This window comes from Microcaecilia unicolor, chromosome 7, assembly GCF_901765095.1.
Source record: "Microcaecilia unicolor chromosome 7, aMicUni1.1, whole genome shotgun sequence".
Classification (NCBI taxonomy): Eukaryota; Metazoa; Chordata; class Amphibia; order Gymnophiona; family Siphonopidae; genus Microcaecilia; species Microcaecilia unicolor.
In genome coordinates, this window is record NC_044037.1 from 96693172 (window position 1) to 96707289 (window position 14118).

General features: G+C 43.8%; 2 protein-coding genes across 2 annotated transcripts in view; one reads left to right on the forward strand and one right to left on the reverse strand.

Annotated features, from left to right (window-relative positions):
• LOC115475172 (zinc finger protein 271-like) overlaps positions 1 to 14118 on the reverse strand; it is a 230412-nt gene that overhangs the window by 88599 nt on the left and 127695 nt on the right. The window lies entirely within an intron of this gene.
• The window catches only part of LOC115475175 (zinc finger protein 271-like), a 101159-nt gene that overhangs the window by 8794 nt on the left and 78247 nt on the right, over positions 1 to 14118 (forward strand). Inside the window, 3 exon segments of the mRNA XM_030210939.1 lie at positions 4105 to 4218; positions 7622 to 8281; positions 8284 to 9097. Coding sequence (XP_030066799.1) covers positions 4105 to 4218; positions 7622 to 8281; positions 8284 to 9097 — 1588 coding nt within the window.

A 14118-nucleotide genomic window follows, 5' to 3' on the forward strand; every position in this document is an offset into this window, starting at 1 on the left:
TTCCTTTGTGAAACCACAAGGTCTGGTGTTTGTAATCTACTTGTTTCAAGGTGATACACTAGCTTTAGAATTATTTCCATTGTTTTACTCACTAGCTCAGGTGCCATTGATCAAAAGTAAACGCAGGCGCTGGAGGCCATTAACGCCAGACTAGCACCTGCATTTACTGGCACACAATGCTCAGAGCCGACAAACATGTGAAACAACAAGCTTGCTGGTTTTGAGTGCAAGTAGCATGCAAATGCAAGCTAAACAGGGGAATTAATATTCCTCCCCAATGCTCAGTGGGCAGGGTGCCAAACAAGGGTGTTGCTCCCACGGCAAACCCTATACCAGCTCGAAGCTGGCATTAAAGTTTGCCAGGGCATTGGAGAGGAATGGGGACACCCTGTCCAGCATGCATTTGCATGCTTCCAGGCTCCCCCCCCCCTCCAAAACACAAGGGTCTGGAGGTCCAGCAGACCTCCAGAACCCCTATCCCACCAAGAACAGGGACCTGGAGGTCCGGTGGACCTTCAGACCCCCCATACCCCTCCCAAGCACAGTGGCATGGAGGACCTCCAGACCACCTACCCCCAAAACCATATTTCCAAAACACCTGGTGGTTCAGTGGTACCCTTAACAGACCCCCCCCCCCACCTCTACCCCCTCGCCTAGCCATGGGCTAGCCAAACCCTCCATACAGGGAGGGTGGAGGAACAGACTAGTGCTTCCTTCCTCCTCTTGCGTGCACCTCTTCAAAATGGTGGCACCCTGCCCTGCTCAGTGTATCCTGGGATACACTGGGTGGGTCTTAACTTCCATATAAGGGAGTTTTGGAAATGTGGTAGAGAAGGGCTTATTGTTTTGGGGGGCTTGGGGGTCTGAAGGTCCACCGGACCACCAGCCTTCAGATTTGACAGGTCCAGGCTTTCTTTTTTTGATAGACCGGACCTGTCAAAGCAGTTCTGTGGGAGGATTGTGCCTGAGCATATGCCCGGGCACAGTCCTCCCGCAGAAGTCCCCCTATGATCAGTGCTAATAGTGCACATAAATTTGCATGCTATTAGTGCTGATCACTGGGAAGTTAATTTCCTGCGCTGTTCCAGTGGTATTTTTCCCTAAGCTATTCGGAACGTGCGGGGAACTGATCATCAGCACCTAAGTTAGACTAACAAGTGTTTACTTCTCTGCCTTCTCTTTGCTCCTGCTTATGGGTAGTGGGATTACTTCAGCTCTCGTTCACTCTCTGGGAAGTTGAACAGAGGTGCGAGGGATGCAATCAGCACATTCTTGAGCTATTTAGTATCCTGGAGTGTCCACTATCAGGTCCCATTTTTATTAGAATTTCAAGTACCCACCAGAAAAGTTTGGGGTGCCTCTCTCCCAACTATTGCTGAATTGGTCCCTATCCCCACACTCCCTATAAGTGTACATAAGTACATAAGTAATGCCACACTGGGAAAAGACCAAGGGTCCATCGAACCCAGCATCCTGTCCACTTAGCCTTCCAAAGTTCCATAGGTTTCCAATATGCCTTATTGTGGCCTGTCTCCATGATTATGGAATAAAATAAAGAATTTAAGCAGCAGTGAGGAAACTGGGTCCTATTTCATGGAAGAACACTGAAATTGAAGTACATAAGTAATGCCACACTGAGAAAAGACCAAGGGTCCATCGAGCCCAGCATCCTGTCCACGACAGCGGCCAATCCAGGTCAAGGGCACCTGGCAAGCTTCCCAAACATACAAACACTCTACACATGTTATTCCTGGAATTGTGGATTCTTCCCAAGTCCATTTAGTAGCGGTTTATGGACTTGTCCTTTAGGAAACCGTCTAACCCCTTTTTAAACTCCGCCAAGCTAACCGCCTTCACCATGTTCTCCGGCAATGAATTCCAGAGCTTAATTACGGGTTGGGTGAAGAAAACTTTTCTCCGATTTGTTTTAAATTTACTACACTGTAGTTTCATCGCATGCCCCCTAGTCCTAGTATTTTTGGAAAGCGTGAACAGATGCTTCACATCCACCTGTTCCACTCCACTCATTATTTTATATACCACTATCATGTCTCCCCTCAGCCGTCTCTTCTCCAAGCTGAAAAGCCCTAGCCTCCTTAGTCTTTCTTCATAGGGAAGTCGTCCCAACCCCGCTATCATTTTAGTCGCCCTTCGCTGCACCATTTCCAATTCCACTATATCTTTCTTGAGATGCGGCGACCAGAATTGAACACAATACTCAAGGTGCGGTCACACCATGGAGCGATATAACGGCATTATAACATCCTCACACCTGTTTTCCATACCTTTCCTAATAATACCCAACATTCTATTCGCTTTCCGAGCCGCAGCAGCACACTGAGCAGATGGTTTATTATCAACGACGACACCCAGATCCCTGTCTTGGTCCGTAACTCCTAACGTGGAACCTTGCATGACGTAGCTATAATTCTGGTTCTTTTTTCCCACATGCATCACCTTGCACTTGCTCACATTAAACATCATCTGCCATTTAGCCACCCAGTCTCACCATCTCGTAAGGTCCTTCTGTAATTTTTCACAATCCTGTCGCGAGTTAACGACTTTGAATAACTTTGTGTCATCAGCAAATTTAATTACCTCGCTAGTTACTCCCATCTCGAAATCATTTATAAATATATTAAAAAGCAGCAGTCCTAGCACAGACCCCTGAGGAACCCCACTAACTACCCTTCTCCATTGTGAATACTGCCCATTTAACCCCACTCTCTGTTTCCTATCCTTCAACCAGTTTTTAATCCACAACAGGACTTTTCCTCCTATCCCATGACCCTCCAATTTCCTCTGTAGCCTTTCATGAGGTACCTTGTCAAACGCCTTTTGAAAATCCAGATACACAATATCAACCGGCTCCCCTTTGTCCACATGTTTGTTTACTCCTTCAAAGAATTGAAGTAAATTGGTCAGGCAAGATTTCCCCACACAAAAGCCATGCTGACTTGGTCTCAGTAATCCATGTCCTCGGATGTGCTCTGTAATTTTGTTTTTATTTATTTTTTATTACATTTGTACCCCGCGCTTTCCCACTCATGGCAGGCTCAATGCGGCTCACATATTATATACAGGTGCTTATTTGTATCTGGGGCAATGGAGGGTTAAGTGACTTGCCCAGAGTCACAAGGAGCTGCCTGTGCCTGCAGTGGGAATCAAACCCAGTTCCCCAGGACCAAAGTCCACCACTCTAACCACTAGGCCACTCCTCCACTTTTTAATAATAGCCTCTACTATTTTCCCCAGCACCAACGTCAGACTCACCAGTCTATAATTTCCCGGATCTCCCCTGGAACCTTTTTTAAAAATGGGCGTTACATTGGTCACCCTCCAATCTTCCGGTACCATGCTCGATTTTAAAGATAAATTGCATATCACTATCAGTAGCTCCGCAAGCTCATTTTTCAGTTCTATCAGTACTCTAGGATGAATACCATCCGTTCCAGGAGATTTGCTACTCTTCAGTTTGCTGAACTGCCCCATTATGTCCTCCACGTTTACCGTGAAGTCAGTAAGTTTCTCCGACCCGTCCGCTTGAAATATCATTTCTGACACCGGTATCCCACCCAAATCTTCCTCGGTGAAGACCGAAGCACAGAATTCATTCAATCTCTCCGCTAAGTCTTTGTTTTCCTTGATCGCCCCTTTTACCCCTCGGTCATCCAGCAGCCCAACCGATTCTTTTGCCAGCTTCCTGCTTTTAATATAACGAAAATGTTTTTTACTATGTCTTCCTTACTGTTTGCTCCTCCTCTCAAATATAAAAAGGCAAACTAATCTTTTGCAAGTAACCTTCTGTAAATGGATTTGTAATATTTTCCCCTTTATTAATGGCATTTCCTGTATTAGATCCATTGCCTTTCCCTTTTTAAAACAGTGAACAAAAGGACTTATGTAAGGCTTTTGCTTTACACAGTGCTGATAAAAAGTTTGGGAATCTTCTAGGATGGTCTTCCATTTTAACACAACTGATACTCAAAACACAATTAGATAATCTAAACCCTGCTAAAAGATAAAGATAACTCCACTGACAGTATGATCCATGGATATTGATATTTGGCATCTTTCCTTACATTAATTTTTCATTGAATGCAGGATATACCACTGTAAAACCTGATGTTATATCAAAGATTGAGCAAGGGAAACAGCCTTCGGTCAGCAGTCCCTCTGGCTCAAAAGGAAGAAGAGCTGTTGGACGCCCCACCAAAGGTAAGTCACTGAGGGCCAATTAAAACCTGGTATAAATGCTCACACCTAACTTAGGCGCAGATCGGGCATCTTCTGTAATAGTGCACATAATTTTTACGAACACTCACAGCCTGCCCATGCCCCTCTCGTGGCTATGCCCCCTTTCGAGATCCGCGGATTAGAATGTACGCGTTCCATTTTACAGAATAGTTGCTAATGTAAATTCTAATTGGTGCCAATTAGTGCCAATAGTTGTTTGTTATTGGCCAATTATCGGCGCCAATTGACTTGTTCATCAATGAAGTTGCCATATATAGCATTTGGGGGTGATAAGAGTAGAAACTAATAGATAATTCTATAACACGGGTGCTAACATTTAGGTGACGATTACCTGTGTAAATGTTTAGAATAATAAAATACACCGTCCACCTTAAGAAATTCAATAAGGGAGCTAGTTCAAAAATGTACCTTATCAGGAGCATAATCGAAAGAGAAGGGCGCCCATCTTTCGACATAAATCGGGAGATGGGCGTCCTTCTCTCAGGGTCGCCCAAATCAGCATAACCGAAAGCCGATTTTGGGCGTCCTCAACTGCTTTCCATTGCGGGGATGACCAAAGTTCACGGGGGCGTGCCGGCAGCGTACCGAAGGTGGGACGGGGGTGTGGTTAAGAGATGGGCGTCCTCGGCCGATAATGGAAAAAAGAAGGGCGTCCCTGACGAGCATTTGGCCGACTTTACTTTGTCCCTTTTTGTTTCACGACCAAGCCTCGAAAAGGTACCCAAACTGACCAGATGACCACCGGAGGGAATCGGGGATGACCTCCCCTTACTCCCCCAGTGGTCACCAACCCCCTCCCACCCAAAAAAAAAAAATTAAAAACATTTTTTGCCAGTCTCTATGCCAGCCTCAAATGTCATACCCAGCTCCATCACAGCAGGATGCAGGTCCCTGGAGCAGTTTTTAGTGGGTGCAGTGCACTTCAGACAGGCGGACTCAGGCCCATCCCCCCCACCTGTTACACTTGTGGTGGTAAATGTGAGCCCTCCGAAACCCACTGTAGACACATTTAGGTGCCCCCCTTTATCCCTAAGGGTTATGGTAGTGGTGTACAGTTGTGGGGAGTGGGTTTTGGGGGGCTCAGCACCGAAGGTAAGGGAGCTATGCACCTGGCAGCTGCACCTGGGAGCAATTTGTGAAGTCCACTGCAGTGCCCCCTAGGGTGCCCAGTTGGTGTCCTGGCATGTGAGGGGGACCAGTGCACTACGAATGCTGGCTCCTCTCACGACCAAATGCCTTGGATTTGGTAGTTTTTGAGATGGGCGTCCTCGGTTTCCATTATCGGCGAAAACCGAGGACGCCCATTTCTAAGGACGACCATCTCAACATTTAGGTCGACCATCTCTAAGGTCGACCTAAATGTTGAGATTTGGGCGTCCCCGACCGTATTATCGAAACGAAAGAAGTACGCCTATCTTGTTTCGATAAAACAGGATGCCCTGTCCATTCGCCAGGTCATCCTTAGAGATGGGCGCCCTTAGAGATGGTCATCCCCGTTCGATTATGCCCCTCCACATCACCCAACACTAGAAACTCAATTTCTCACAACAACATACCATGAAACAATCTTGTGGACATCAGTAGCAACGTTTTTCATATGGCAGTTAGGCACTAATACTTACACCAGCAATATGGCTGGCATTAAGACCTGTTGTCTAACTTTTACTCACATATTTAAGTGTTAAAGCTAGTAACGTGGAGGGGCATTTTTCGAAAACACGTATAAATGTGAATTTGGACGTTTTACAAAGACGTCCAAATTCCGAACCGGGAGGAAGGTCATTTTTGAAAAAGATGGATGTCCATCTTTTGTGTTCGAAAATACCATGGTTGTCCTGCGATTTGGACGTTTTGCGATTTGGTCATCTTTGATTTTCGGCCATTTTCGAAAACAAAAACGTCCAAGACTAAAACATCCAAACTGAAGCCATTGGGACGTGAGAGGAGCCAGCATTTGTAGTAGACTGGTCCCCATGACATCCCAGGATAGCAATCGGGCACCCTAGGGGGGCACTGCAATGGACTTCATAAAAAGCTCCCAGGTACACATCTGACCATTGCTCCCTTACCTTGTGTGCTGAGCCCCCCAACCCCCCCCCCCCAAAAAAAAAAAACCCACTACCCCCAACTGTACACCATAGCCAAGGGTGAAGGGGGCACCTATATGTAGGTACAGTGGGTTTCTGGTGGGTTTTGGAGGGCTCGCAGTTTCGTCCACAAGTGTAACAGGTAGTGGGGGTATGGGCCTGGGTCCACCTGTCTGAAGTGCACTGCACCTACTACTAAACTACTCCAGGGACCTGCATGCTGCTGTAATGGACCTGAGTATGACATCTGAGGCTGGCAAGCAATTTTATGGGTTGGGAGGGGGTTAGTGACCACTGGGGGAGTAAGGGGAGGTCATCCCTGATTCCCTCCAGTGGTCATCTGGTCATTTGGGGCACATTTTTGTGCCTTAGTTATTCATAAAAAAACAGGTCTAGCTGAAAACGTCTAAGTTTTAGTGCTGGACGTATTTGCTTTGTTCCATCATGGCTCAAAGACGTCCAAGTCTTAGGAACACCCAAGTCCCACCTCAAACACGCCCCTGGCACGCCCCCTCGAGATTTGGACATCTTTCTGACGGATTTCAGAGAAAGACGTCCAAAATCGGGTTTTGATTATACCGATTTGGACGTTTCTGTGAGATGGACGTCCAAATGCCGATTTATGTCACTTTTTGGACAGCCATCTCTTTCAAAAATGAGCCTGATAGTAACATAGCAGATGACGGCAGATAAAGACCTATACAGTCCATCCATTCTGCCCAGTAAAATGTATTCTAGTATTCATAGTATTCTATGAAGGAAAGTAGGCGCCTACTTTCCTTTATAGAATGGGTTTCCAACAGGTTCCTAATTATAGGCACCCTTTATAGAATTGACCTCCACATCTTGGAGAATCTTAGGGGTTTATTATGGTTCAGTAGAGATCATTTTGAGGGCACAGTACATTGAATTTGCTTATTTTTTTGGTTTGTTTTATTCTCCTTGCCATTTTGAGTACAATTTTGGAACAAAAAATGAGACAGGCTTTTTTTTATTGCAACTTTACCAAATAAGCTGATAGCACCCAGATACACCAATAACCTGCGCCTGACCTGAAGTTGGCACTATGAGATATGTAATAAAAATCCCAGGGCCCATTTTATTTGCATACAAGTGTGGTGCTTCTTTGAAGCAGCCCAAGCACATGACCCTAAAGTGGGTGGGACTAAGCTCTAGGCAGTTGTTTATGTTGCCTATTAATCCAGGCCTGAGTAGTGGATGATTCCATGTCATAATTAAATAACATAGATACTGACCTTGCTCTCATTTGAATCCAGCAGAACTTAGATCGAGGACCATAAACAAGGTCAAGCTTCACCAAAGGCAAAAAGTGAAACCCAAAAGGCAGGAGATGTTCTCAGAGAAACTCAAAATGAAAGTCCATCGTTGTTTACTCCAGGCCAATATCAATGGAAACAAGCAAAAGCAGAAAAAGCATCAAGGAAATTCTATGGGAGAAAGTCTGGATAGATCCATAAAGCATGAAAGAAATTCCTGGAAAGGAAAAAAAGCTACTGTTCTGCAGGAAACAATCTACAACAGAGCCCAAAATAGGATGCCTCACCCAAGCCGCAGAGGAGTGAAACCCTATGAATGTGCTCAATGTAAGAAAAGCTTCAAAAAGAATTCAACTCTCATGAAGCACCAAAGAACCCATGAAAGGGAGAAACCATTTAAATGTACTGTTTGTAATAAAAGCTTTTGCTACAAACTGAGGCTTATTAAACACCAGAAAACACACCCAAAGATACAACATAAATGTAAAGACTGTGTGAAAAGTTTCAATACTAAAGCAAGACTTACTGCACACCAGAAAAAGCACAAATTAAAGAAATGGCATACGTGTAAAGACTGTAAGAAAAGCTTCAGTCAAAAATCCGGACTCACATCACACCTGATAACCCATACAAAAGAGAGACCATACACTTGTAAGGAATGTAAAAAACCTTTGGTCATAAATCAAGCCTTACAACACACCAGAGAACTCACACGGGAGAAAGACCATATAAATGTGACTGCTGTGAGAAAAGCTATGGTGATGGTTCAAGTCTCATAGTACACAAAAGAACACACACGGGGGAGAGACCATATAAATGCACTTATTGTGAGAAAAGCTTCAGTAACAGCTCAAGTTTCATTGTGCACAAAAGAACCCACACAGGAGAGAGACCATATAAGTGTAATGACTGTGAGAAAAGCTTCAGTGACAGCTCCCACCTTATTCTGCACAAGAGAATACACACTGGAGAGAGACCTTATAAGTGTACTGATTGTGCTAAATGCTTTAGTAGAAGCTCACATCTCATTGAACATAAGAGAATTCACACAGGGGATAGACCATATAAATGTACACACTGTGAGAAAAGTTTTAGTGACAGCTCAACCCTCAGTAAGCATAAAAGAACACATACAGGTGAGAGGCCATACAAATGCATGGAGTGTGAGAAAGCCTTCAGTGAAAGCTCTCATCTCATTGTGCATAAGAGAATTCACACTGAAGAAAAGCCATATAATTGTGCTGTGTGTGATAAAAGGTTTAGTGATGGCTCGAGTCTCATTAGGCACAAGAGAATCCACACAGGTGAAAGGCCATATAAATGTGCCTATTGTAGAAAATGTTTCAGTGACCTTTCAACAGTCATCAAGCACCAGAGAACCCATACTGGAGAAAGACCATATCACTGCCAGGACTGTGGTAAAAGCTTCAGTCAGAGCTCTGGTCTTAATAAACACAAAAAGATTCATGAACCAAAGTACCAAGACTTCCACTGGAAGCTCATGAAACACTAAAGCATCCCCATGCCAGAACAGCACCAGGAATCTTATTTTCAACTGAGATGTAGTTCATAGCCGACTTTTAAAATAAAAATGCACCCCTTTTTTGGGGGAATGTAGTACAAATAGTGAGAATTCTGGTATTGGTTTAAGCAAATATCTTCCACATTTGCTAGATATGTAAAATAAAATTGTGCAAGGAAAGAAAATTCAAAGTGAAATACCTCATTTTGAACTATGGCATATCCAAGTGGAGGGATATTCCAGGGATATTTCATCATTGCTCCTATTTAAACCTGGCACTAATCCCTCAGAGCTGTTTCACTACCTTTTTACTGCTGAGTTTAGTCTTGGTTGCAGAAACACAGAAGCATCACAGGTAACATCTCATTTGCTGGCTTTGGATGATATTTAAAGTGCTCCAGCTGCTATCATCAATGGAAACTGTCTTTGACATCAAGACACCTTTTGATCTAGACAAACTTAACCAAGCACCTGGTAACAAAGGAAAATTAACCCATAATCAGAACATCTGGCTGCTTCAGAATTGCAACATGACGTATAAACATGGGTGTACAATGCTGCATTAATCTAATATTAAAACAATGAAAGAAAAGTTTAGCAAAGAGCACTATAGAAGACTGAAACCAATATATGCTTGTGCTTTTTTTAAACAGAAGAAGCCAGTTCCCACAACTTTGGAATGACAGACATCAGAATTGACTTAGACTGAGTACATGATTATCAATTGATGTGTAACAGCCAGTTCATGATTGTATATTGGCTTAGGTACAGCTCTTGTAGAAATAGAATAGGCATACATGGTTACATCTTCAGAAAATCTAAATGTTCAAAACATTTTACAGTTTGAATGAAAAAAAAGGCCTCAAGCAACATCCATCATCATGCTTGGACAAGCTTTCAAAAAACAAAATCATAGACGAATGATAACTTGCTAGCACACGTGTTTAAAAAAAACCCTGAATTTGCAAAGCATCGAAAGATATGAAATAGATCAATAAAAATTGCAAATACAAAAGTAAGTGCAAAACTCTACTGCTTCAGTCAAATATAGACTAAGACCTGACTCCAAACAGCTAAAGAAAGAGTGCAGTGCAAGAAGTCATAACATGAAAAATACAACCCCACAGAGTAGAACTAATGAAGTTTCCTGAGTCACAGCACCTCACTTTTTTCCTTCCTATATTAAAAAAGCCTTTATTCAGACATGGAGAAAGCAGCCAGTTGGTGGTGAAACCATTACCAAGCCATGCAGAACAGCTAGGGATTTACTGAACTTAAACACAGAAGACAAGGGTTACCAGAGCAGAGAACAACTTTTAACCTGGTTCTATCTGAACTTTGTTATTTAGAAAGCCCAGGACAAGGCCTGTGTTCTTACTGTGTTTTCATTTTTGTTCTGGCCATTATTGGGAAAAGTCAGTTCAGAGCAAGTCAAGGTTTCTCACTGTCCTGTGTGACTTTAGAATTTGGTATTCTACCATTCCCTGGTCAATACCACTGCTGGAGATGCCTCCTCCCCATAATCCCTGTTGATGGTGTCCAGTGTACCTACCTCCACCTGTTCCCTGGCTGATAATTCCTTCCAGACCTCTCACTACTAACAAATCTGCTTATCTCCTCAAATGTGCATCGGACAGTCACCACAGCCTAAATGTGGGGACTGTGAATTGCCTTGTTCTCCCAGTTCCTGTGGCCATGTAGTCCTGCCTAGTCCTATTTATTGGAAGCATACACAGCAGGGGGAGAAAGCATCACAGAGATTGTGAGCATAACACAGCCCTCAGCTTGTTCTATGACCACCCAAGATGGCAATGTGGAGCTAGGGAGTGCCATAGAAAGGGGCGAGAAAGAGAGGGAAGGGGGCATAATAATTTCATTTTTCCACCCCTTCCAGCCTGCCACATCAGACAGCATAGGTTTGGACTGTGGATTTCAGGAAGATGGGTGAGGGGTACAGAAGAGAGAAGAAAGTTAAAGTGTGCAGAACAACAGACCTCCTACCTAAAATTACAGGACATAGAGGTAACAAGAATAGAACACCACCATTGTCAGATATTACAATTAGAATTTATTTAATTAGTTTGATTAGTCACTTCACTGGACACTGCCGAAGGTGAGTAACAATAATTTTAAAATAAATACACTAATAATCCCTCTCAATCCATCCTCTAAGAAAAACAAACCTAAGGGTATCTTTTACTAAAGCGTGCTAAGCAGTTATCACATGAATTATTGCACGGTAACTGTTATCATGCTGGCCTTAGAGCACACACTAATTGCCATGCCATGCGGATTCTGTAACTGCGCACAAGGTAGGAGCTTGTCCTGTGAAGGAACATAGCACCTACTATCCTTTACAGATTACCAGTGTAACAGTGAAAATATACACCTAGAATTTAGGAGTGAGCACTTATGCCAGCCACAGAACTAACTTTAATCTGTGTGCCTAAGTGCCAGAGACACATGAGTAACTTATAGAATTCTTTAAAATATGCATGTGTGAGTCCCACCCCTGATGCACCCAGACTCTACTTAGGTGTATGCCTACCTGTAAAATACACGCTATCCCCCTAATTCTATAAAAGTTGTCAAAAATTGTGCATGCAAATTTGGGCACTTGCCGAATTTGCGCATGTAATTTAATAGAATAATGAACTAGTTAGCATCAATAATTAGCTTGTTAACGAGAAATTATTGACACTAATTACATTTAATTGGAATATACATGCGTAAATTTAGACACGAGTAAAAGATAGGCACATAAATGTGAGGGTGATGGGCAGAATGGGGGCATTGCTAGCATTTATTTGCATTTTTTATAGAATAATGGGGATACACACCTAATTTAGGTGTATAGATTTGCACTACATTTAAGTTGGTGCAAATGGCTTTAGGCACAATTCCTGGGTATAAGTGTTATACCCAGGAATCGTGCCTAAAGCCAGTCTCTCCCCTTTTCTTTTCTTTTCTCTTCTCCCTCCCCATATGTCCAGCACTGCTCCCTTACCTTTCTCACTCCCCCGCAGTCCTGTAAAGTTTATGTTGGTCACTGGGTCTTCCCTCTGACATGTCTAGTCTCCTCTGATGCAATTTCCAGTGGGTAGGACATGGCAGAGGGAAAACCCAGGGACTGGCCAAAGGCAGCCTGTCATGCTGTTGTTGCTGCTGCTGCTGCTTTCACCAGTGACCCAGGGAATGAGAAAGGTAAGGGGGCAGTGCTGGACCTATGGGGAGGGAGAACAGAAAAGGGGAGAGACCAGACCGGGAGGAGGGGGATGAAAAAACTTAACCTGTAGACCAGGTGAGATCAGAGGCTGGGTGTGCTGGCACCCTTAGTTGTCGGTGCCCTGGGACAGAGCCTCACCTGGTTCAGTGGTTAAGCCGGCCCTGCATATACGTACACATACCAAATTTCTGTCTAAGTGCTATTTCGTAAATATGTGTGTATCTCATATAGGACTAGATTCAATATATATCACCCTTGCCCCCCCCCCCATCACATCGCTCCTGGCTGTCTTTCTATCCCCCCCCCCATGGGTTTGGCATCTCTCCCTCTCTTTGACTGGCATCTCTCCCCCCCTCCTGTCTCTCTTTCCCCTTCCTCTGTCCTTCCCGCCGGGAGTGGGGAAGATGCCAGCTCAAGGGAGGGAGAGATATCAAAAACCCATGGGGGAGGGAGGGAAAGGAAGCTGGAAGTGATGTAATGATGGAGGCACCACCAAACCAAATTGGCCAAGGGCACCACTATCCCTTGAGCGAGCCCTGCCTGTATGTGTACATAGAAACATGTATATCCCGTTATTCTAATGACATATCTGCATAATTGATACTGTTTATGTACATGTTATAGAATTGCCCTGCATAGCAGTAATTCTATACCGTAGACGCTAACATTTTCGCACCAATTATACATGTAAACATTTAGGGGTCAATATTTAACATTATTTAACCAGCCAGAAATGACTCCTGCCTGGTTAAATTACCTGTTTAGGCCTAACCAGTCATTTTCAGTGTCACTTAACTAGTTAGCACCAAACTGAAAATCAGCTATTTTGGGGGCGTTCCGGGGGTGGAGTCAGCAATTGGCCAGTTAAGTACCGATATTCAGCACAACTGGTCAGGTTAACTGCATAAATAGGATCGAATAAAATTCAGTCTTATCTTTACGCAGTAACCCATAGCTGGTTAAGTTCTGAATATCGCTATGTGTTAGCCAGCTGTGCAAACCTGGACATTCAGTGCCGGTGCCCGGACATGGCCTAGCACTGAATCTCCAGGTTTAGCTGCCAGCTGAATTTCGAGCCCTTAGAATATGTGCACATACACACATAAATGCCAAAAATGTGCCTAAAAGTTATTATGTAAATATATGCATATCTTACAGAGTGTGCATTTTACAGGTAGGCGTACACGAGTGAAGTCTGGGCAGAGCATCGGCAGGACTCTGACTTAAGCACATTGGTTATAGAATACTTGAGGCATCCTCTTTTATTGGAAGCACGCACAGCAGGGGGAGGAAGCATCGCAGAGATTGTGAGCATGACACAGCCCTTAGCTTGTTCCATGACTGCCCAAGGTGGCAGAGTGGAGCAAGGGGGGGTGCAGCTAGATGTGGACACACCTGCTCTATGCCTAAACACATACACACATATATACCCAGTTAAGCTAGGTATTGCTCCATAGCAAATAAATGCCTGGGTATACAATAATAAAACTTGGCTCACAAATAGGCCTATGATGGAGCAACAAATATGTTGTGTGATATTTATTCTTTGCAAACTTCATATAATAAAGGTACTTTGAAACATCATGGGCCAGATTCTATATATGGTGCCGAAAAAAACCCTGCACATAGCGTTATTCTATAAACCTCGCCTAAAGTTAGGCATGGTTTATAGAATATATGTAGCACCTGTCCCTGTGACTAAAATTTAGGTGCGACCGCCAATTAAATCTGGTGTAAAAGCCCTTGCCT